The sequence below is a fragment of the Manis javanica genome, chromosome 4 (assembly GCF_040802235.1).
Source record: "Manis javanica isolate MJ-LG chromosome 4, MJ_LKY, whole genome shotgun sequence".
NCBI lineage: Eukaryota > Metazoa > Chordata > Mammalia > Pholidota > Manidae > Manis > Manis javanica.
In genome coordinates this window covers 178,766,899-178,792,078 of record NC_133159.1, presented here as the reverse complement: position 1 = coordinate 178,792,078, position 25,180 = coordinate 178,766,899, and the positions used below count along the sequence as shown (strand labels likewise).

General features: G+C 55.4%; 1 protein-coding gene across 3 annotated transcripts in view; it reads right to left on the bottom strand.

The window, feature by feature from the left end:
* The window catches only part of MGAT5B (alpha-1,6-mannosylglycoprotein 6-beta-N-acetylglucosaminyltransferase B), a 68,219-nt gene that overhangs the window by 13,983 nt on the left and 29,056 nt on the right, over nucleotides 1-25,180 (bottom strand). For all 3 annotated transcript variants that reach the window (XM_036997615.2, XM_073235984.1, XM_073235983.1), the window contains 8 exons: nucleotides 24,097-24,212; nucleotides 23,515-23,588; nucleotides 22,414-22,584; nucleotides 21,497-21,661; nucleotides 20,618-20,787; nucleotides 5,601-5,732; nucleotides 4,229-4,362; nucleotides 79-209 (listed from right to left, as the gene is read on the bottom strand). In XM_036997615.2, coding sequence (XP_036853510.2) covers nucleotides 79-209; nucleotides 4,229-4,362; nucleotides 5,601-5,732; nucleotides 20,618-20,787; nucleotides 21,497-21,661; nucleotides 22,414-22,584; nucleotides 23,515-23,588; nucleotides 24,097-24,212 — 1,093 coding nt within the window. The remainder of the gene's footprint in view (nucleotides 1-78; nucleotides 210-4,228; nucleotides 4,363-5,600; nucleotides 5,733-20,617; nucleotides 20,788-21,496; nucleotides 21,662-22,413; nucleotides 22,585-23,514; nucleotides 23,589-24,096; nucleotides 24,213-25,180) is intronic.

Here is a 25,180-nt window from a genome sequence, read left to right as displayed (position 1 = left end):
CCGCAGCCCCCAGGCCGGCTGTCTTCCTGGCCTGCTACCCGCGGGGTGGGGAGGTGGAGGTGGACAGCGGGTGCTCACCTTCCAGATGCTCGCCTCCTTGCCGTACACCACAGCCATGTTGCCGGCCTTGCCGCCTTTGATGAGCTGCCTCTCCGTCTCATTCAGCTCCTCCGACACGAAGCCCATGAAGGAGTTGTCCGGGGTGTGAGCTGCAGCCAGGCCGTGGGGTCAGGAAGGGGTTACCGCGCAGCCAAGGATGCAGCCCGGGTCTCTCTGGACCGGCCCCTCGGAGGGGTGCCCGTGGGCAGGGAGAGGCCGGTGAGGAGAGGGGGGAAAGCATGCAGGGCACCCGCCCCAGGCCCCTCCCTTCCCCAGAGACTGGCACAAACCGCCCTGGACCCAGAGGAAACCTGCCAGGCCATGTAGGCCCCTCTGTTCTCAGATGAGGCTGAGGCCGCGACAGGCCCTGCCAGGGCCCTGCCCGCCTCCTGCCCAGTCGGCTCGGCCCACAGCCACGGCCCCTACCTTTCCTATCACCCCACGGCACCCACCGGCAGAGCCTGTCACCCAGGTGGGGGGACCAGCACTGCCGCCCGACCTCGGTGCCATCGTCTCTGTCCCAGGCCAGGGGGACTGCTGCCCACCCCCCTTTCCTGCGGTTCCCTCGGCTTTTCTTCTGGGCAATCCTTTCAAACTTAGGGCCCATCAGGTCCCTCCTCTCCACAAAACCCTGCACAGGCCACATAAGCCAGGCTCTCTAGACCAGCTACAGGCTCAGCCCCACGCACCCAGCGGGCAGGCACACTCCCTCCCTCTGCACGGGCTTTGCTCACGTGGCCCTGCTGGGAGGTCTCTCCGCGTTCCGTCACTCTGTCCCCATACCCTGATTTTTTGTCACAGTGCTCACTGACCAGAGGTGATAGTGTAGACTTTGTTCCTTTATTGTTGCAGAATATAAACCCCATGAGGCAGTGACGCTGTGGGCACATCTTCACTTTGAGGCCTCTCGAGCATTGACCCCTGCTATTCCCTCTGCCTGGTGAGGTCGGCCCACTCAGCCTTCAGGGCCCCACTCTCAGGCCACCTCCTGTCCTCCCTTCACAGCACTGCCCACTGTGGGAGTTCGTTTTTGCTGGGACCCTGCTGGCTGGACCAGGCCACTGATCGGCTCTGTCTGCCACGGCCAGGGTGGAGGCGTTGAAACAAGGCCTGTTCCTGCACAGGACCTTGAATAGAAGATTTACTGAACCCAGTTCAATCTACTCTATCTTCCCAGGTGGAAGAGGCTGTGGTATGATGGCAGCTGCCATGTATCCTTCATTTCCCAGAACAGCCCTGATTCCAAATACCCATCTCCTCACTTCACATTTTAGCATGTCTGAAATGAGGATGTGTTTCCATCAAGGGCGCAGATTTAATGTAGTAGAAATACTGCCCCACGACACTCTCAGGACATCTAAATTAATATCTGGATCATCTTAGAAGAGGGGATGGTTTCCTGTCTAAGGGCCCCAGAAAGCTCGTGGATTCTTGGGTCTGAAACTCCGACCACTGTAAGGACAGGACTCTGCTGGGTGCAGAACAAAGAACCTCTCCTCCGGAGCTTCAGGAGCATAGGAGGGCACCCGGAGGCCTGGGGTCATTTCTGAAATGGTCATGGCATGGGCAGCTCTGTCTCAGCAGGCACTGCCAGGGGGAGGGTGTGTGGGGGGCAGGAGGGCAGACCAGATCCTCCCTCACCCTGTCGGCCAGCCCAGCACCCATCCTCTGTCCTTCCCCTCTGTCTCCAGCTCAGTCAGTCACCCAAACTTCTCCCCAGTTGCCATTTCCTCACTATTCTCAGGGCTGAAGTATCCCCCATGCCACCAACTCTAACAGAAGGACAGGCTGGGAACACAATTAGCTAAACTAGCAGGCATGGGACAGGAAAGTATCCTGGGACCACTAAGCACAGAGCTGCTGGAGGCAGGGCGAGGACAAAGCTGGGGAGCCTCCTCCTTCAGTCAGCCTCCCAGTTAGCTTGCTGGAAAATCAACCGGCTGGATGGGGAGAGGGGCATGCTTGCGAATTCCTTCCTGGGCCTGGTATATCATACAGCAAGCCTCTATCTTTTTGGTTCTCTTTTTTTAATTTATTCAATCAATTAACATTTTATGAGGACTTTGATAGGCTCCAGGGAGATAATGATAAATCAGTCCGTGACCCCTTTTGAGTGGTTTGTAATCTACCAGGGGGAAATAAATGTATAAGCAGATAACTCTAATATGCTTCAATATGTGCTTTTATAGAATTGGATTCAGAAATAATAAAAATAGAAGTAAAGGAGCAATACATTCTACCTGGCAGAGGAGGGAGTCAGTGACAGTGATAGTAAAAAGAAGAGACCTCTGATGTGGGGTTTTGGAGGGTGAGTAGGAGTTTGCCAGGTTTGGGACTCCACATCCAGTGGGCTCCACCCAGTGGCAAGTCCTCATTTTCTCAGTGTACATTAGTGCAGAAGCCTCTCAACCCATCTCCTGCTTCCCCTTCTACCACTGCCGCTTTGGCCATATGCAATCTGCCAGAATAATGTGCCTCAGAAAACTTGATCTCCATGACGCTCCCAGGCTCGAGAATCTACAGTAAACCTTGAATTATGGTGTCCAGTGTAAACTCAGGAACCTTTGCTAAAAGAACCCATCTGCTCCCTCCTGAATCTTCCATGTCCCTCTTACCAGCCTCATATCTTGATGCTTCCCTTCTAAGTGGGCTAACTACCCAAGGCTCTCAAAACCATAGATCTTCCTCTCTGCCATCACATGCGCTGTTTCTGCAGGCTGGAGCCTCATGACCACCATCCTCCACTTTCTTTCCTTCCAGAAATGGACCCATCCCACCCCGGTCACTCTCCAGAGATCACAATGTCAGCAGATGGCCTGTGCGGACAGCCACTCTTCTCAGGAAGCGTCATGAAACCTTTAAATGGGCCCAGGGAGGGAGTCTGGGCCTTATGGAGCCCTGTGACCTCAGACAGGTCACTCCCGCTCTCTGGGCTTCCGTGGAACATCCCACCTTCCCACTCTTCAGAGATTCAATCAAGCCATTACTTATGAAATCAGAAATGGCATCTGCCTTTGGTGCAGCCCAGAACCTAGAGGGTGAGATAAAATAAAAGAAGACCCTGGGCACGTGGAAGAGATTCGCTCATTTGACAGGCCGAATAAAGATCGCTTGTTACCCCCTGCTCAGAACCCAGTTTGCTCTTAATTTACATACAGTCCTCACAAGGGTGCTTAGCTGGCTTTCTGACCCAGAGCCTTACAAGAGCCACAAATTAGATGTTCAAGATGGTGGTGGAGGTGGATCTACTGACAACCATTAGAAGTGACAGCTGATGGCCTCCCAACAAGGACAAAAAGAGCCACATCAAACAGTGACAGGAGAAGGGGCCACTTAGCAAGGGGATGCAGCTTCACACACCTCTGCTGTCCTGGAAGGGCGGGCTCACGCACTGGATAGAGAACTGACCTTGAGTTGTCAAGAGAAGGTTAAGTCAGTTCCAGCATGCTGCCTGTACGAGGGTGGGTCGCGCATGTGTCTCCTCAAAAGCAGCTGAATCTCAGCCCTAACCGCGCTCCTTGCCTCAAGCTCATCATCCAAGGGTTTCACAGGGGCCCCAGCCCTCGGCCTTACTTCCCCTTATCCCCAGCGCTGCAGCCTACTGGAGCTCTAGCATTTCCAGAACTTTCCAGTGCTTTCTACATCCACCTTACATCCAACATTACAACTGTTCCCTCTGTTTAGAAGAACCTGCCTGTCCTGTCCCTTTGCCACCCACTGAAGCTCTCCAGGCCCCTTTTGGCCTTTCTGGAAGGGCACAGAGCTTCTTTGTTCCGGAGCTGTGTGCTCAGCAGCCCTCCCAGAGCAGCTCGTGCTTCTGGAGAGCAAAGACCAAGTCCTCCTCATGTTGGAAAGGTCAGCGGTTTCTCCAAAGCCAGGCTGGAAGCCCTCCACCCACCCAAGACGGCTCCATTCCTGCTTCCTGCCCCCAAGCACCACAAGAGAATTCCTTTCTGGCTCAGCATTTGCTGAAGGGGAGCAAGGCTTTCCTGGGAAAGTCAGATGCTTGGGGGCCTGGGAAGGAAAGAGTGTGGGATGGGATCCTGACTCCTCCTATGTACCCCTGAGAAGCACAGGGAGGCCCCATCTGTGCCTGCCTCCCACCCACGCCCTGGGCCAGGACACTCACGGAACATGGTCATGAACTGCTTGGGGTTGAGGTTCCAGTAGCCCCAGTTGGTCCGGTAGCCGTGCAGCGTGGCGTACTCCTCGTGGTTGTATGCAGGTTCTGTCCCGAAGGTGTCAATGACCCGGATTCGGCACCTGTTCCCCCCACCAGGGCCAAGAACCAGGGTCAGCAACCTCGCGTGTCTCCCTGGGCCAGGGTTGCCAGCTGTGGGAGCTGAAACCAGCCGGTGGCTGGGTCGGGACAGTGCCATGTGTGGTCAGACACGACTTAGCAGAGTGACCACAGGCAAGCACCAAACCTGCTTGGGTCAGCTTCCCCATCTGTCAAATGGGGATGACAGAACCTCAACCACGTCAGGGCTGTATGGGTGCACCTGGACCTGGGACCACTAACTCAGATGCTGTTTGTTATTAGGGCTGCCCCAAGGGAGCCTAGGAGGGAAGGCATTGCCAGGAGGGGGGCCTATCCACCACCCCAGGGGTCACCTGTGTGATCTGCACTTTCCTGGACAGGAAGCAGCAGTTACTGGGCTATGGCGCAGAAGGGCAGGGCCCTGGGAGCCCGCACAGCCACACGCCCATCTTTGGGAAGGCAGTGCTTCAAAGTCTCCTCTGCAAGTCTGGCCGCTTCAGGTGGACCTCCCAGCTGGGGGGAGGCCCTGCCGCACCGAGGCCGCCCGCAGTGGACTTGGCCCCAGCACCTCTCCCTCCATCCCTCCCACCCCTGGTAGTGGACACCTCAGGAAAACCACTGAGACTCACATTCTGCAGGAGGAGCTCCCTCACCACCCATCCTCCCTGGTGACCCAGAACTGTCCAGCCTACAGAGGTCGGCACTGTCCCCCCAGAGAAGGAGCAGGGTGGGAGGAGGGGTACCGAGTGCGTGGAGAACACGCATTAATAATAAAAGCAATAATGCTGCCTATCACTTTTTTTCTAATAAAATCATGTAGGATAGTCAGTGGGACTGGAGGAAAAGTAATAAATAGCAAGGCTTTCTGTGCTAAATTAAACCCCATATCCTACTGGCAGTGGCAGTGCTCACACTGGCCTACCTCCAGACCCAAAGGGAGGGGGTGCTGGGCCCCCCAAGGCAGAGGGGACAGCCCCATGCCTTCCTTTTCCTGCAATTCCCCTCCCCGCCAGGTAGTCTCTGGGCCTGCAGCCTGCACAGCAGAGGGGCACTGGGGCACTCGCTGTGGTTTATTAATTGTCATCCGAATTAGCCCGAGGCAGAGCTCCTTGCAGAAGGCAGGGGGAGGGGAGGAGAGACGGTTGGTGGGGGGCGGGCTTCCCTCTACTGCAGAGCCCGGGACATGCACTTCCCCACCCTGGGCAGCTGGCAGCAGACGGCGGGTGGGGGGGCCTCTCACCGGTACTTCTTGAAGGAGAGCCCCATATGCTGCTTCATCTGCTGCAGGCCGTGGTAGTCGGTGTAGATGAGGTCGAACGGCAGGGGCATGGTGAGCGGACAGTTCCCCCGGCCTGGCGGCACCCCTAAATTACTGAGATAAGAGCCCTTCACAGTCTGAGCCCCAAGAGGGACCCACAGACAGCAGAAATCCACCTTCCCAACTAGCCTTGTGTTTGGGGGGCCTGCAACCCACCTCGGTTCCTATAGCCCAGGATAAACAAGGGGTGGGGGTGCTCTAAAGGAAAGGAGGTTGGTGTAAGAGGACTGGCAAGACTCTCAGAAAGGCAGTGAACCCAGTGGCCAGGTACAGTTGTGTAGGTTTTTCACTGCACAGGAGATTCCAACAACGGACAAGGGGGACTGGGATCCAGCCTGGGCTAGCTTGCCAAGCTGCGCACCCGGCCTGGGCTACTTGCCAGGTGGAAGGGGCACCTTTCACTCATTTGCATAAACGTGCTCCCTGCAGGGCTGTGTCTGTCTGGAGTGGGTACCTTCTACATTCACACGGTGGCATAAATGGCCACGTGGTCCTCAGGGCAGCTTCAGTGTTTGGAGTCGGAGGGTCCCAAACCCCCTGCCTCAAAAGATATAGCTCCACTGTGCTGACCAGCTCCTGGCTCCCAGAGATGCCCAGCTGTGCCCTGCAGGTGCACCCTGCCTGCCAGGTCATTTACACAACGGTTTTCATCTGAGACGGGCTGCTTTGGTGACTCAGCACCAAAACCTTCTTGGGTCATCTCACTGGAGCCTGAAGGACATGGCAGCACACAGAGCCACAGCTGCCAGGGTAAACGCCTTTGCCCAGGACCCCCTGCCCACGATCCAGGAGCCCTGCTAAGCCTGATGACTCCCGTCCATCCCCCCAGGGAATGACGGGCATTTAGACTGCTCACTTAGTAAGTCTATACTGAGCTTCCGAGCCAGGTGGGGAATGGTGTTGGTCCCCCCAAAAAGCCCCCCTTTCTCTGGAGGCCCCACAGCAGCTACCCACCTCCCCCAGGTTCCCATCTATCTGCCCTGGATTCATGGTCCAAATGCCTGCACTGGAAGGGGTCCAAGAGACCTCCTAGTTAGTCCCTCCGATGCTCCACGTGATAAACAAAGTCAGGAAGGGAAGGCGAGGGGCTCTGACAAGGTCCCTGGCTCACTCGTGGTAAAGGGCCATGATTGGTCAGCTCCCTGGGTTACATCTCAAGCTCCTCGAGGCAGTTCAAGCCAGGTGGATAAGCACCGGCCTGGAAGTCCTTGCACACTGCCTTTGCTCACACTCAGCATGCCACGGGCAGAATGGGTGGTGGGGTGGGCACAGTGTACACTGTCTCCTGAACACACCGTCCAAAGTGGTGCCTTTGCAGTGAGGTTTATGGTAACCTCATAACAAAGCCATGGTGGCAAGACGTCAAGGGAAGCAGAGAGCGGCAGGGATGGAGACATCAGGAAAGGCAGCAAGGGCCGAGGGGCTTCCTCCGCGCCTGCCCCTCCGGCAGCCCACCCTGCCTCCCCCAGCTTTAGAACTTTGGCTGCTAAGTGCGGACAGGGGAATGCAAAGATCGAATAGCCCTTGTCTCATTTCTTATTTATAAACTTAAAAATGGCCATGGGCTCCTCCCTGATTGGCCCAACTCTCCCATTACTCCCTTCTTTCTGACCAGACCACCACACAGGATTCTCAAAACCAGGGCTTCTAAGGCAGGGCATGCTGCTTAAGCTTTTTTTGTTGAAATCCTCAGAAAGCAAAGGGGACTGCATCCAGACCACAGGGGTGCGCAGCCATCCCAGGGAACAGCTCTCGCAACCTGGAGACTTCAGGAAATACATGGTGGCATTTCTAAATACACAGCAGATTTCTCATTCCACCCTGGAGGACACCCCTGCTGTTCCTTTCGAGAGTGGGCTTTCTCTTACCCCCAGAATTCCTCCGGTAAGACTGATGCCCCAGAAAGAAGCATCCCTTTTGTCCTGGGCTGCAGAGGCTCCAGGTACAGGCCAGATGCTAGTCGCCCTCCCCACTTCCCCCCACTCAACTGAGGGCTGCAGAGCCACGGAATGGTTCCTCCACCCCTTCCTTGCAGATACGAGGCGGTGGGTGGCTGTTCCTCCCGCACGGAATCTGGCTCTGGGAACATAAATCCGCAATTCTGAAAATGTGAACGGAGGTGGGGCTCGGCACTGCCGCCCGCACAGTGACTTCCCACCTTGCCTTCTGGCTGGTTTCCTGGCAACACGCTGTCCCTCCATGGGCGACAGTGAGGCCAGCAGAGTCACGGGGCTTCCTTTGGTTGCCCCAACACAGCCATGCTCCGGGTCCCAGGCCCAGACACTAGGGCCACGGGAAGCCAGAGGAGCCCGTCGCCGCTCCCTCCCGGGGTGGTGCTCCAGGACAAGCACACTGGACCTCCAGGACATGAGCCGCCCACCACCTTCTCACCTCTGTCACTGACATTCGGATGTAGGCACCAGGCGACATGATTTCAATTTATTAATTCATCAGCTCCTTTAATCTGGGCAACTACGCTATGAGGTCAGACCCATTCTTCGCCTGTTCTCCTCCTTACAGCTTCGGAAACAAGAGAGGTTCAGTAATTCACTCAGGATCACACAGCTGAGAAGCGGGGCAGATGGACCCGGAAGCCAGGCAGTCGGGCTCCGGAGTCCACAGTGCCACCCGCTAAGCTCTCCCGCCTCTGCAGGTTGGGTGTCACTGGGCATCACACAGAGCAGTGGTGGCAGGTCACGCCAGAGCGGCATCCCCGAAATGAGAGCCCCGGGCTGCCAGCAGAGATTCGGCTCCAGTCCCCATTTTGCTGCTAATCTAGCAGCAGTCAGGAGCCCCTAGGAATTTCGTTTTTCTCATCAGCAAAAGACAAATAAAAATGCCTACCTCACAGGTTCCTGGATCAACTGAGGCCCAGGGACTGGAAGTTCCTTTAATTATTACTACTTTAGTCATATGGCAACTCCTTTCCAAACCCCCAGCCCCCTGCACACACACCCCTCGATCAAGGCTGTCATTTCTCACCTAGAATCTTGAGATACATTCCTCTCTTTCGCCTCCCTCCCATCTAGCCATCCTCTTTTCTAGACAGAGCTTTCCACAATGTAAAACCAGTCAAGTTGCCCCAGGTTCCAATCCTTTCCAGAACACTTCTCACCTCCTGATCCTACTGCAAACCTCACCTCCTCCTTCAGGAAGCCTTTCTTGGACCCCTGGGCAGAGTGGGATGCCCTGCCCCTGCACTCCCACCCTTCTCTTCACCCCTCCCTCCGCAATGTCCAGTCACGGCCTCACAACTAGGGCACTGAGGGCGGGGCTAGTCATCTCGGACAGCCCAGAGCCAGGACAGCGCCTGGCCCGGTGAGGGTCTGTTGGGTTCATGAATGAGTATGTGCACCGATGCATCAGGTGAACGCCTTGAGGAAGAACTGGTTTGAAGGCTGAAATTTGGTCAAGAATAAGCAGACCAGGAGGAGAAGGTGGGCAAGTGAGAGGAACCCAAGAATGGCAGTGTCTCCAAGGGTCATGATGGTCCCAGCTCTCCAAAGGGTGTGGAGCCTACAGGGCAGTGGGGGGGGACACCAGAGGCCCGGTGTATAGTGCAAATGCCAAAGGACACACGCAGGAAAGAGGGACAAATTGGCCAAGACTGCAGGCCCCCTTTGCAGGAGGAGCATCTGAGGAGCCACACAGCCTGCCCTGCACCAGGAAACACGGATTTTTAATTTAAGGTGACTTCTCGGGAGGTAACATCTACAGCTGCCTTATTACTCTTGTCACAAGGAATCTGAGCTGACCCAAGAGAGAGGGTCAGCTGTCGGGGTAGGGGGCTGCGGTATTATCACTTGTAATTTAAGTTCACTTTTATGGGGGCAATGTTACACTAAGTGGTTGGTTGGAACAGTGACAGGAATCGAAAAACGCTGCCTCCTGACAGCCCTCAGACAAAGGTGCCCTGGAAGTCCGGCTGTACAAGTCCGCCTTCCAGGCAGACTCCTCAAAAGGCCCCTGTCCGGACATTTTCATATTTCCAATGCCAAGTTCCTCATTTCTCTTCAGACTCTTAGCCCAGGGCCGTGTTGGGGGGCGTTCGAGCACACTGTGCGCAGGGAGTCGGGGAGAGGCGGCATCTCGGCATGCAGGGACCTCAGCTGCGTCCCCTCAGCAGCCCTGGCCGCCCACCACCACACTCAGCACTCGGCAAGGATGTGGGTGTTTACGTGGAATCGCCAAATGTGGGGGTTGGCATCTCTTTCTAAATGTTCCCAGGCCACCCAACTGGGAGCCTACACAGGAGGTGAAGCGGGGGGGGAGGGAACAGAGGTTTTCTACAGGCCACCTGGTTACTGTTGGCCCCAACACCCAGCCCAAATGCGTCCGGTCCACCCTTGAAAACCCACCTGTCCAGGGGAGAGCGGGGACTTAGTGCTTGGTGGGGACAGGGTTTTGGTTTAGAAAGATGCAAACATTCTGGAGGCGAGCAGGGGTGGGGCTGCCCAACAAGACAAACGTGCCTAATGCCTCCGAGCTGCGCACTTACAAATGGTTAAGATGCCAAATTTTGTTCTGTGCATTTTACTACCATTTTTTAAAAATGCCAGACTATAGACACTCATGGGACCCATGGCCACCCCCACAGGGACGCGCCCAGCGCTCTGCTTCCCAGAGGTGCCGGGTCCCATCTTCCTCAGGGCCCACCTGCCACAGACTCCCAGCAGGTGTCAACATGGGAGCACAAGGACGAACGCGGTCACTCTTTGCTGGAAGGTCAGAAGGCAGCGTGGGGAGATTGGGCAAGGGGAAGGGGGGAAAAATCCACGCCCAGTAGGAAAAACCCTGGACTGGGAATCAAAATGCTGTGTTCTGGCCCAGTAACAGCTGTCCTGGGTGTGAGCTCCAGCACCACGCGCCGCGGGGCCTGGCACAGATGCAGGGCTGCTCCGGTGGACCCTCCCCGCCTCTAACATGATGCTCCCACGGACCTCCACGGTCCCTCCCAGGCTAAAAATCCTCTGGTTTTATTCCTCCCTGTGCCTTTGGTCTGTGGCTGGAAATAATCTCTCCAGGTAGTGCTCAAATTCTGGAACAAACTATTTTCTCTCCCTCTCTCTTTCCTCTCTGTGGAAAGGACCTAATCAAGAATTCTTACAAAGCGCTCAAAGGTCTTTGGCCCCAGACACCAAGTGCACGCAGGAAACTTCAGCCTCCCTAGATCCAGCTCGTTACCGGGGGCACACTGGCTGGGGCAGCCCCGGGTGTTTCTGTCCCCCCAGGGGCCTGCCAGCCCTCTGACTCTGTCCAGGCCTATCTCCTGGGCATGATGGCAGTGCCCCCAGTTCTCTCCCGTGGCCTATTATTACAACAGGAAACTGCTTCTTCCGGAGAGCACAGGGCGGGGAACCCAGGGAGGGACCTGGGCATCTCACAAGCTGCTCTTGAAGGGAGGCTGGGATCACTAAAGGAAGGAATTACATCCCCTTGTGGCATTTTCTTCTCCTGCCCAGGATGAGCCCACTCACGGTGGGAATGTGCCAGGAACACAGGCTGGACAGTTCCAAAAGGGAGATGCCGGGAGCCCCAGCCCCGGCGGGTGGCCTGCATTAGGGCCACTGTCAGAGCTGAGCCTGGCTTCCTCAGCATCCCTCCCAGGAAGCCAACTCAGGACTAAGAACCCTGCTGCCATTCCCAGCAGAGCTGGGGATCCACAGACTCATGCCTCCCACTCCCAGGTCTGCGGGTGGCTGTGGTTGGAGGAAGAGGAACACGTCCCTTGGCATTCCCTGCCCCCTTCCTGCAGACAAGCTGATTTATGTAGCGCATGTCTGAATGCCGAGGTCAATCAAGCTTCTCTTATCTAAGCTATGCTGTAAACATTCAAGGACGGCGGCTCAAGCCCAGGTGCCATTGGTACCATCAGGCTTCTGTTATGGCCTGATGTCCAGGCCGGCCCCAGAGGTGCCACCTGGTTGCTCTGGGGTGGGGCCTGGGCATCAGGATGGTGGTCTCCATCTCTCAGGTGAGTCCCAGGCATCTGTCCCGCTCCACAAATCTTTGTTAAGAACCAGCCTGCAGAGGGGCCTTAGAGGCGGGAGGAGTCAGACTCCTCTTGACCTCCCAGCGGGGCTGTGGGCTAAAGGAGCAGCGCACTTGATCGTCCTAAATAAGGGCACCTTCACAGGCCCTGGGGCTCAGCACTTCAGCATCTTTTGGGGGAACACAATGCATCCCATAAGCAAAGGTGTGCTTGTTTATTTTTGATGATGAGAGAGTTGTGAGCATGCATACGTGCTGGTGTGAGGGATCCAGAAGGGGGAGCAGCAGAAGATACAGGAGGGAGGTGGCACTGTGCAAGGTGGCCCGAGGAAGACTGGGTGCGGGCCCAGAGAGGTCGGGGACTCTGGGCCCACTTAGGAGAGACCAGTCTGGTTCCAGGAAAAGGCCTCCCTTTCACTAAAGCCCGTTATGAGTTCAAGAAAAGTTAGGTGCAGAGAGACCACTGGACCCCATGTCCCTTTATGAGGACCGATGGCCTTGGGATTTGAGAACATACGATGCTTCCTCCCGGCAACAAATCCCCCCTCCTCACCCTTCTTTCAAGAGCCTCAGAAGCCAGCCCTCCTCGTTTCTTATCTCACTCCCCGCAAGTCCTCCCTGCTCCGCTTGGGTTCCACGGACATTTCCGGAGAGCCTGCAATTCCCTTTAAATGTCTTTCTTTGCAGCCCTCCAGCCCTGACTTGGACCAGGCCACAACTGGGAAAGGTGACTCGGCCACTGCCTCCATCAAGAGTTGCTTGGGGGCCTTGATTTGCAGGAAACAGCCTCCCTCTCCCTATGGTGCTGTGTGGCCCGGAGTGCAGGGTGAGGGGCGGCCTTGGCAAGAGGTCACCTCTCCTGGGTCCCGAGGACGGATGAAGGGCAGGGACCAGGGCAGGCCAGAGCCCCAGCAGCAGAGGTCCCCACCTTCCATGGTGTTCGGCCGTGCTGAACGTGAACCCGCTGTGCAGATTAAAACGCCTCCTTGAGGGGACAAAGGATTTTAGTGTAAATTTATCTCTTGCCTCTCTCATGTCTCTCCCGGATGGGGGGGAAAGAACCAGTCTCTGTAAGAGCGCTGGTGCCAAGCAGGTGCTAAATGTGGCTCCCTTCCCTCTTGCTAATCTATATACTTCATATACTATAAAGTATTTCAAGCATCCAGAAAATCATAGAAAATAACAGCACTGTAATGAGTACCTGTATTCCCACCCCCTGGCCTTGCAGAATCTTAACATTTGATCATATTTGGTTCAAATCTCTTTGAGGGGGCGGGGCAGGATAACACGTTACAAATCTAGTGGAGCCTTAGGGGTGTGATTCAGTCTTGCTCTGCCCACCCACCTCACCCTGCCAAAGACGCTCGTCCCTCCTCCGTCAAAGACAAAATAAAACACCACTGTGAATGTCCCAGTCACCCCACCCCCACCCCAGCGGCAGCCTCACCGTCCTCGGGCCACCTTGCACAGTGCCACCTCCCTCCTGTATCTTCCGCTGCTCCCCCTTCTGGATCCCTCACACCAGCACGTACGCATGCTCACAACTCTCTCATCGCCAAAAGTAAACAAGCACACCTTCGCTTATGGGATGCATTGTGTTCCCCCAAAAGATGTTGAAGTGCTGAGCCCCAGGGCCTGTGAAGGTGCCCTTATTTAGGACGATCAAGTTAAGGCGAGGTCATTAGGGTGGGTCCTAACCCGGTACGAAGGTGTCCTTGTAAGAAGTGGAGACTTGGACAGAGACAGACACACATAGAGGGAAGACGAGGTGCAGATACTGGGAGGAGACGACCATGCATGCGCCAAGGGAGGCCAGAAGCAGGGAGAGAGCTCGGGGCAGGTTCTCCCTCTTGGCCACAGAAGGGGCCCACCTGCCCACACCTCGGTCTTGGACTTCTGGCCTCCACAACTGTGAGACAAGAAACCACTGGGTTTGTGGTGCTTTGTTCCAACAGCCCTGGGAAACCCCCACATCTTCCTACGACTCCACTGCCCACCCCCGGCCTCGTCCCCTCTCCTCCTTACAGCCAAGCTCCTGGCAGACGCCCCTCATTGCCAGCGTCTCCTGACCAGCCCCTCAGTCTACAACCTCGAAGTTCTGGCTTTTGTCCCCACAAACTCAAGCCAAACGGCTTTTCTGAGGTAACACTGACATCCATGTGGCCAAATCCATCTGGCATTTTTCAGTCTCCTTGCTTTCAGTGAGCTTTTGACATCACTGGCCACGCCCTCCTTCTAGAAGCATATTCTCCACTGGTGCCTACACTCCACACCCTCCGGGTCACTCCTCTGCCTCCTCTGCCAGCACCTCTTCCTCCAAGAGCCCCTTATGTTGCCATTTCTTCAGCCAACACGCAGCCATTTCATTCACAACTGTGTTCAATTTCTGTCCACTGCCAACAGCCCCACCCCTCAGCTGCCCCTATGTAGGCACATAGAATTCAACACGTCTGTACCCGAAGTCCAAGTCCCTTCCCCTAAGCCCCCCACACCCAGTGCTTTTCTCTTCCGCCCCGTCAGACGGCAGCACCACCTGCCAGCGGCTGCTCGGAGCCAGCGAGCCCAGCCCGGGCGGCCGGGCGGGGCAGGAGCGGGCAGATCTGGGCGGATTCGGAGCCTGGGGGCTGCCTCACTGGCCCCTCAGGGGGCTCAGCCAGGGGCAGCCTAGTCCAGCCAGGCTGAGCCCCAGGAACAGTGTGGCCCCTGTGGTGGTCATCCTTGGAGGACCCTCCCCGGTGTTTCCTGAACAAATGTTGAACCAACGAAAAGGACCAGCTTCCACTGGGACTGCGGGGTCCACAGCCGTTTCCTTCCTTGGCTTCCTTATTTAAACACCGTCCTCTTTTACCGTTTGCCAGTTTAGTCAACTAATTTTCTGCTAAACCCAATTCGCTCATGGATAGAGGAAGGGCTCAGTAGCCTTTCCTCATGCCGTATGCTGTTAATGATGCTTGAAATCATGTAAATAAAATTGACGAGCACAGCTGATTCCAGGCAGGCACTGACTTTAAAATGCCCACTGTGGATCAGGCATGGTGAGGACAGTGCGGGTGCAGCCAGCGGGAGCTCTGGCTCCCCTCCACTCCCCGCTGCGGTGGTGGGCGCAGAGGGGCTGTCTGACATCACCTGCGTCTCATCTCAGGGTGCACAGTCCCGACACGCCACCCCCTCACCCCAGAAATGTCTCGCAGCAGCAAAGACAGATGCGGATTCTGCACACTGCCCCAAACATCACTTCAGTGAGCTGGTTAATTAAAACACGGAAACACGAGGAACACAGGAGAGTGGCTCATCCGTCCAGCCTCATTGCTCGGTCAGCGGCAGAGACATCTGCGTGACCGTCTGGGAATAAACTGCAACAGATGCACAAGCAGCATCTCTGTCCCGCCGCCTTCCCCACACAGGTCACTTCGCCGACCAGGGAGGTGTTTCTGTCACCGAGACTGCGAGTCTGAGAATGTGGATCCTTCACATCCCAGTGACCCAGTTGCATTTTAAGCCAGTGCAGCCTGCGTGGACCAGCTCCCACGGCTAGTGGGGAGGCCCGGGTGACCCTGGTCACTCCTGCAGAACCCATGGCAACACCTTGGGTGTCTTCGATGTATTTCTGCCCACAACTCCTTTCCGGGCCGAAAGGGTCACTGTTTCAGTATGGGTTGCACTGTGTCCCCCCAAGATTCATGTGTTGGAGTCCTACCCCCAGTACCTGGGAATGTGACCTCATTTGGAGAGGGGGGGTCTCTACAGAGACAGTCAAGTTGAAAAATGAAGTCTTTCGGATGGGCTCTGATCCAATATGACTGGTGTCCTTTGAGAAGGAGAAAGCTGGACACAGACACATGCACACAGGGAAGGCCGTGTGGAGGTGAAGGCAGCGATCAGAGGATGCTTTACGAGCCGACGCACACCAAAGATCAAGAGCAGGCCGCCAGAAGCCGGGGCGAGGACTGAGACGGATGCTCCCTCACCACCTCGGCAGGGCCCACTCTGCCGACACGTCGATCTTGGGCTTCCAGCCTCCAGACGGTGAGAATAAATTTATGTCCTCAGGCCCCAGTCTGTGGTGCTTTGTGACAGCTCTAGCAAATTAATGCACTGTATCTGTTTCCACTGAAGGGAAAGGCCTGCATTTTGTAGCATCAGGTGGTCCCAGCAGAGAATGAGCTCAATGAGCTTGCAACCCTGGCCCACAGCTGTCATGGGAAAAAAGTACATCCCAAAAGGGTGTGACACAAAGTACACTCCAGGTCAGCAGGTTTCCACCTGACACCCTGGGCGGAGCCATTATCTGGGCTACCTCCCAGGGGTGCCTCCCTGGCCCACCTCCCCCACTTGGCCCCCAACCCTGCAACCCAGGGTATGGTTGGGGTTTTTTAATATGCAAATGCACATCTGGGAGGAATCCACACACTCTTCTAGGGCCCTGAGCCCCCATCCCAGGCCCCAATCCTGCCCCTCAGGACTGGTGCTGGGGACACAGAAGACAGCTCTTTTGACAAGCCACAAAGGCAGGTGGGTTCACACACTGTGCAATGTCCCACCCCAAAGCTATACCCCACCCAGACCCAGTGGAAGGCGCTCCTTAGAAAAGCCACAACCTCAGCTTTTCCACTTCTCAAGTGTCGCTGCCCATTAGACCACCTGGGGAACTTTGAAAACTTGGTACTTAAGTGCCAACCCCAGACCACCTAATCAGAGATGCCAGGAACGGGGCCTGAACAGCAGTATGTTTCTAAGGCAGTTCTGCTGCCGTTAGAGGTTAAGAATTCCCACGTGAAACATTCCAACTACAGTTGCTGTTAATTTTGTAGACATAACTGTATTATGTCTCCTGGGGAAGGTGGTTTTCTTTTTTTTTATTTTTCTTCTTTTAGTTGTTTTGAAATTGCATTTGGTAACAGATTTAGCAAGCACCTTCTCAGGCTGTTCCCTGAGGTCTGGGCTGTTTATACAGCTCTGCCCTGTCTGAGCAAGAGTATCCACTCATACCTACACCCCGCAGGGGACCAAAGGCAAAGCAGTCTGGGTGCAGCCCTGGGCCTGCCCATTTAACAGACCGGAGATGGGGCCACCTCTCCCCAGAGGCTCTACCTCTGGGGACTTCAGATCTGCACAAGCCTGGCAGGAAGTAACAAGTTGGCAGGAAGATACAGATTTTCTGTGGGATGTGTGAACACAGGCTTGTGAGTGTGTGCGCACATGTGCACACATGTGCAATGTGCTGCATGTATGCAGAGGGGTGTGTGCATGTGTGTGGAGGCATGGGACTATGTACAGGGTTGCACGTGTGTGGGGGGGCATACAGAGGGTGTACATGTACTCACATGTGGGTGCACATACATGGGTGTGTGTGGTTGTGCATGGGGCATGCATGCCTGGAAGTGTGCATGCTTGTTGGTATGTGTGAGTAGTGAAAGAGACAGCAGCTGGGGGGTGTTTCAGATCTTAGGACTCTGCACCAGGCCTTGTTCTCAGGGCCTCTCAGATGCAGCGACCCCACCCTCACTACTCTGGCCCTGTCATGAGCTGTGGCAGCCTTGCCGACCACAGGCTCAGCGCCAGGCCCAAGGAGCGGCCAGAGAAGGAGGAAGTGCGCGGGGCAGGTGAGGACTCAGGGTGCAGGCTGAGGGACGAGACACCCGGCATGGGCTAAGGCAGAAGAACCGAGTTAAACTCCTGCCTCTTAAAAGGAGTTGTCAAGTATCCGCTCTTGCATGAAGGGTGAGTCCCTCAGTGTGATGTTTGGGCTCCTGCACACGCGTGGGGAAAACTTCCCCTTCCCTGAGGGAGCAGTTTGCACCTCTCTGGCCCCAGAAGACGTACGGTCAGAGGAGAGGAATCAAGCTGAACACTGTTCCATAAATGTGAATTCATTCAACCTTGAGGTGGGCGAGGTGTTAGTGCTGCTGACAGAGTTGTGCCACACTCACAGTGGGCTCTGTACGTGGCAGAGCCTGGGTTCAGGGCTCTGGACAGCCTCCACCTCCAGGATTCTTCCCAGTGCATCTTGGGGTCTTTGGTGGGCCAGAGACAAGGGCCCCCAGGCCCTTGCTTGCTGCTCTGCCTGAGGCAAGTCTGGCCCAGGGCACCTGCAGCCCAGGCCATGCGTCCACAAGTTCCAAGATTCCTTTGGCTTCCCACACACCAGGTCCTTCGCTGCCTCCCCGCTCTGCACCATCCCCCCATCTGACTTTCCTGTAGGAAGCTCTGAGGCCAGGCAAAGATGCCTCTTTTCATTATTTGCAAACATTAGCTGCCTCTGCAGTGTTCTGTTCCACAGACAGAGCTGCTGCATCTCCCAAGTTCTGTTCAGAGAGATCTGGGGGTGGGCACAGTGCAGTGAGCGGCAGTGCATGCTGGCGGGTAGCGGGAGAGCACACCCGGCTCTGAAGTGGCCCACACAGTGTGAACAGCTTGGCCGACTAATAAATTGCCGCCGGGTGAGAGCCCGAGTGAGGGCCGTGCTGGTCCCCTCTCACAGCAGGTTCAGCACCAGCACCCAGGGACAGTTCCCCAGCCAGTGCCCTCCCGCCGATAGGGAGGAGGTACTTTTTCAGAGGTGGCACCTCTGCCCTCTGAACCATTGCCCCGACCTGGGATTGTGCTTCCCAAGACTGCCACAACCAGGCAGGCCCCTCATTAATTCCTGTCACCTTCTCCCCCTTCAAATTGGGCCCCGTTTCACATCCTTGCCTACATGTACAGAGTGTTCCTCTCTGACAATGCTTTTTATGTTTACCAGGCCTACTGGAGACAAGTGCATCAGTTGCATCAGCCTAAAAAGAGTGACTTCAGCAGTGTGAATTTCAAGCCATGGGGATGAAAACCTTCAAACCACTAAGTCATTCAGTGACCTCCCAGGACCACCCAGTCTTAGCCGGGTGCCTCTCTCTGATGGAGGACACAGAAGTTCTACCCAAATTATTGGCAGACTCTAAGTCAGAGGCAAAACTCCAGAGGCGGGTGTCCCTGGGCCCCACTGACCTAAAACTGTCCAAGGCTCCGTCCCCATCAGCATCCTCCTCTCTCCAACACTCCTGCCAGGACAACATGCCAATCAGAAAGACAGATACATCTAGAACCAACAGACCATCAAGACAAGGGGTGGGCTCTGGACAGCTTGAAAACCACCTGAAGTGAGTTAACAGGCTGATGAAGAAAAGTGACTCACAGGCAGACAACACGGGGGCTTTCTTTAGTTATGCCCTGGGGCAAAGTCAGAACAGCTCATGCAAATGCCAGTGAAAAGGAGGATGGGAAATCCACCAAGACCCAAATCCCTAACTACAAAGGAAAAGGCTGATAACTTCGATTATATTAAAATTAAAACCTCTGTCTCTCAAAAAAAAATCATAATAAAAATGTAAAAATTACAAAGACAAGCCACACATTAGAAGATTTTTAAACACATATAACTCACACAGGATTGTTTTTGCCCATAATACAATAAAAACTCCTACAACTCAATAGGGAAAGATAAACAACCCAACAGAAAAGTGGGTAAATGACATGAAGGGGTTTTTCATCAGGAGGAAAGAAAGACAAACGTTAAGACAGGAGGTTTGACCTCATTAGTTGTTAGGCAAATTCAAGTTAAACCATAACAAGATACCACGTGATACCACCTCACACCCGTGATTAGAAACTGATGACAAGAGAGTAAAAGACGTGACCCATTGGGTCCTACCCATGAGGGGAGCCTCCGCACTGGTGAAACCACCTAGGACAACAACTGGTATTACCTTGTAAAGTTGAGTTTCCACACACTCTAAGTCCCAGCGATTGTGCACCTAAGTCTATACCCAAGAAAAACTCTGTTTGCACCCAAGAGAAATTCTGATGCAGGTACACCAGGTGACATGTACAAGAATGTCCACCATAGCATCAGTCAAAATAACTTATAAAAATGGGGAAAATGTCAGGAAAGATTGATAAATAATTATGGTACATTTATACAATGCAATATACAGCAGTGGCAACAAATGGACTAGAACTACATGCAACAACAGGGATGAGTCTGAATCATAATAGTGGCTGAAGAAAGCAGGTCTCAAATACTACGTACAATAGATGCTATTTTTTACAAAGCTCAAAATCAAACCAAACCATATATTGCTTATGAATATATGAATATGTTAAAAAATTATTTTTTTTAAAAAAAGTACAGGAGTGATAAACACAAAATCCAAGTTTCTGGTTTCCTGCCAGGGGGGACAGAGGGATGGATAAGAGAAAAGGGCACCCAGATGGGCACCCAAGTCCTGAGAATATTCTCATTCTTACGTTGGATGGTGGAGCCATGAGAAACCATTCTATTTTTGTGCTTCATAACAGATTACGTATATTTTTATGTACTGAATATCATACAATAAATGTAAATAACCAAAAGAAGAAAAATCATATGAATTTCCACATCTAGATGGTTAAAATAAACCTGATCATACTTGTACACAAATGCGCGCATGCATGCACACACACACACACACGCATTCCTACCCACGTCTCATCACCAGTCTCCCATCTCCCAGCGTCAGAGGGACCCTGGAAAGGCAAGCACTGGGAAGGGGAGGGCATCACTGGCCCACCTCCTCACCCTCCAGGCCTTACTGGCCCCAGCTGCCAGAAGAGGCTCAGGAAGAGAAACCCAAGACTGTACCAAGCCATCAGGATGACAGGCAGAGGGGATCCCACCTTTATGACAAATCAATTCCATAAGCCAGTATTTGTCGGCCTCTGAATGCAAATATCAGGGCCCCATCAGATGAGATGGAGACCAGAACCCTGTGTGAACAGCGCTATGCAAACAGGTTTCCTTGGTGTATCCCGAACACGCCAGCCATCCGCATGGAGGAGGAGCGGGTGGGAAGTAGGCTGAGCAGGTGGAGGAGGAAATTAGGAATGTCACCTAGCAGGAACCCCTATCTCCCCTCCCCTCCCCTGGCACTCACCTCTGCAGCTCCTTCAGGGACACTGTGATCCGCAGGCTGTGGCCCAGGACGTAGAGGGTGGCCAGGATGTCTGCCCACTGCACCATCTCCCCTAGAGGCCCACCCTTCAGCACCCTCGGGCTGAACACGTCCCCAGACTCCTCCGTCAGGAAGCCAATGTGGACGAGGATCTGAGGGGAACAGAGGGTCAGCGTGGAGGGGCACTGGCACGTAGCCCGGCCACCCCAGGGAGACCCGGCCAGCGGCAGACACTGCCTCCAGGCTGTGCCCGGGAGGGCCCTTTCTGGCACTGAGCACAGTGGGGGGACCAAGAGGCAGAGTGACCATGCTGGCCCCTGGGGATGCAGGCCGACAAGGTGGCCACATCCTGCCCTCAAAGTGCTTACGTTCCAGATGGAAGAGATAGACAACAGTGACACAGACAAGAGATAATTTCATGAAATGACAAGGACTCTGAAGGAAATAAACAGGGTGATAGGAGAGTCAGGTACATGTCTACTGGATGGATGGATGGATGGATGGATGGATGGGTAGATGGGCGAATGGATGGGTGAATGGAGGGATGGGCAGATGAATCGACAAATCTCCCTGAAACAGGCTACATTATTCTCAACATTCTGGGCAAACGTCCTGACTTTTCTGCCAACAAGATGTCTACAGAATGCAGGCCCCCCACGTGGGGGGTTTCTCATTCCATTCCAAACCTGAAAGGGTCAGGGGCCACCCCATGCATCTATCCTGACTCCGCCTCCTCCTGTCCCAGATGAAATTCAAATAAATTCAGTAAAACTTTTTTGAGGGCAGTGCACTTAGAGGCCTGGGGCCCCTTTCCTCAGCTCCTGGAGCTTAGCTCCCCAAATGCACAGGAGGATACGGTACCTGCTTCTGGTCCCTCTGGACACCGCCCAGCTTCCGTGCCAGGTGCTGGGCAGCCAGCACCCACTGTGCTGTGAGCCGCTTGGTCCGTCTCTTCATGAAGATTAGGGATTCCTTCCCACTGCCCATCAGCTCCAGGAGGTGGGACAGGTTGCTCCGGAAAACCGCCTGGAGAAGAGAAGGCCCCAGGTATCCCCACCCTCAGGTCTGCAGCCACACCACCACCATCACCCACTGCCCTGGGGCCAGGGGCCGGCACCCGCCCCCCGCCCCCTGCCTCACGAGGGAGGCTGTGGCCTGTTCTACCCGCTCCTGCTCCTTCTAGGATGCCCACCAGCCCCCACCACTGGGCAGCCCTGCTCTCACCCCCAACACTCACCCCCCAGCCAAGCTGTTCCAGCCCAGCCCACCCTCTGATGAGCCCCAGGTTCCCCAGCCATCAGTGGGAGTGGTCAGCTATGACAGTTCCCAGGGACCCCAGCTGCTACGAAGAGGCCATGAGGGTGTTGTCAGAACTGGGCTCAGGCTGCACGCAGCCAGAGTGACCATCTGCCTTGAACAAGTTACCTCAGCTCTCTGGTCTCAGACTCATCGTCCGCGGGGAGGTTCAAGTACAAATAACGTGTCCAGCACACAGGAGTCCTCAGTGAGTGACTATTATTATTACTATTATTCCAGCCCATTAAGGGAATGCCTCCAGTGCCCGAGCTGGCCCTTCAAGTAGGCCCAGCTCTGCAGCATCCCCAGAAAGTGGGATGGGCAGCGTCAGGCTGGGGTCCGGGACCTGCCCACCCACCAGGCAGGCCTCATTTTCCCGGGGGTGAAGGGTTCCCTGCCGCTGGCTCCCAAGGACGCCTGCCTGGGGAGGCCAGCTGACCTGTCCACCAGCCCTTGCTGGCCCACCCGCCTGCCAGGCCTACCTGGACTTTGGGGAGGGGCTTGGGGGCCGTCTGATGGGCTGTCTGGTTCCTCCAGGGCAGCGGAGGGCAGAACCACTCGACCTCACTGAGGTAGACGAGGAAGGAACACTCGGTGCCGTCCACCCCAAAGAAGGCGTAGCAGGGGTCAGAGGTCCAGCGGGCTCGCATCCACTGCAGAGAGGGCCGGCCTGGACCAGGGCACCAGTCCGCCCCCCACACCCTCGGCAGGCCCCCCCCACCGTGCACAGGTCCCTGGGGACCCCGAGGTTACTCAGGACAGAACACACAGCAAGGGCCAGAATCAGAGAAGAGACACAACCAGGGCCCCAAGACCCAGCCCTGTGTCCCAGTAGCTGAGAACCTCAGACAAGACCAGGCCGGCTGCCCCCTCCCCAGGAAGAGGGGCACCCTGGGAGAATCAAGTCTGGTTAGGATGCACAAGGGCAAAGCTCAAGGACAAATGGAGTGGTGGGGAGCAGCTCAGGGCCTGGCTGGTCTCTACTGGGAGCAGGATTTGGCTGAGGCCAAGGTCAGGAGCAGCTGTGAGGAGGCAAGGGGCTGAGACCAGGCCAGGACCCACCCACCACAGTGGCCTCCATGCGGGAACCGAGGCCAGAGCCCACAGTGCCAGCACCCGGCCATGCTGGGAGTTCAGGACCAGCGGGGAGCTGGCTATCACAACTGTGCCCTCAGGAAGACAGCCTTCCTGCAGGAGGTGGGCCCCCAGAGTTGGGGCCGGAGGGGCTCTCCCGTCCGGCTGGTGGGAGGGATGCGGAGGGATGGGCAGAGAGAGACCCACTCAAGAGGTCTACTCCTCATCTGAATTTGTGGGGACTCAGGCTGCTGACAGTGGTGGCACACATAAATTTAATAGTTTATGGGCTGTAAGAAAGTACTAAAACCCTTGAAATACAATTCATCCTGGGGAGTGTGGGTTGGTGGGCCAGGAGATGGCCCAAGCAGAGAAGCTGCTTCCCTGAGGTGAGGGTCTGGGGACTGGCACTGAGGCCCTGGCTAGGGACCATCCCCGCCAGAAGCAGAATCCCAGAGCGCCTGGGGCCTGGCCCTCCCCCTCGTCCACCCCTCAGCCCCATGCCTCACCTCCACCTTCCCTGAGCAGTCAGGGAACTTGGGGTCACTGGGTGCCTCGCACTGGTCCCGCCGGCCTTCAGACACTGTGCAGAGAGAAAAGGCTAACCTGTGAGGATGCGGGTCCAGGGAGGAGCAGGGTGGGGGGTATGAGAGGGGGTGTAGGGGTCATGTGAGGGCACACACTGCCCTCGCCTGAATTTCCTGACCCGAAAGGCAACCTGCCTGGGAGTCTGCAGGCCCAGGCGCCCCCCCTGCCCCCACCTTCCTTAGCGCTCTGGAACTGGTGAGGAGCTGGCCTGAATGGCCGTGGGCCAGCTGCCTGGCTGGGCAGACCTCATGCCCCCAGCCCCAATGTGCCCCAACTTGCTGAGGGGGCAGAGGTAGGGCCTGCAGTCCCAGCCTGCTATTCCCCACGTCAAGAAAAACAGAGGGCCAGCTGGGGACTCCAGGGGCTTCTGAGCTCCCTCCAGGACAGGGTGGGGGTTGAGCCCCAAGTCATCCCACTAAGCGCCTGGGGCCAGGCTCCAAGGAACCAGGGGGCCTGCGTGGAGAAGTCGGGACCCCACCAGGACGCCCCAGCACCCAGCCCACCCTTGCTGTGCAGGAGAAGGCTGTGGCGCAGAATCTGGTCCACCTTCACAGCGATGTCTGAGACGTTCTGGGCGATGGCCTGGATCCGCTCCATGAGGCCGGCCCCAGGCGGAAACCTAAGTGCAAGAAGCCCTGGGTGAGCTGGCAGGGCCTGCCTGGTGGCCTTCCCGGGAGGGCCTCAGCCCACGAACAACCGCAGCAGGTCCACCCTGCTCCCAGCGCCCGCACACCACCCTGCAGTGAGCTGGAAGGGAGCGACAGATAAAGCTGGGCCAGGAAACGGAGCTGCCTGGCCCCCGGCCTGGTTCTCTAACGGTCCGGTGCACACGGTAAAAGCAGGTGGGAAGTATGCATCTGCCTGCACCAGGCACGTCTGGGTTTGTATCCACGTGTGCAGGTGCCAGGCGGGCGGAAGGGCAGGGCCTGAGGCTGATGCAGGCAGAGGGATATCACTGCAGAGCCTGGACAGGATCTATCCACGGTCGCCGGGGTGACAGAGCCTTTTCACCAGGCACAGCTGGCTGCCACGAGTCTGTTTCCCTACTTCCTCCCAGAGGGGCTGTATGGTGCCAAAATAAATTCCACTCAAAGCAGCCTGGGGACTTGACAAGTATTAAACCTCTAGTAAATTATTGTTGGGTTTCTGAGAATGAATTCTTCCCAGGTTCTTAAATGAGTTTACTGCCACAGACATTCACAGAGCTCTACTCCACCAATACTCACGTTGCCTTTATTTCCAGGAAATTTATTTTCTGGTGTTGATTACTACTCAACTCTTAGAGAAGTTTATTAGATATCGTACACAGTATTTATCTCATTTGCAAAAACTGCTGAGATAAAACAAAAGCAAAAATGAACAAGTGGGACTATATCAAGCTAAAAAGATTCTGTACAGCAAAGGACACCGTCAATAGTACAAAAAGGTACCCTACAGTATGGGAAAATATATTCATAAATGACAGATCCGATAAAGGGCTGACATCCAAAATATATGAAGAGCTCACACACCTCAACAAACAAAAAGCAAATAATCCAATTAAAAAATGGGCAGAGGAGCTGAAAAGACAGTTCTCTAAAGAAGAAA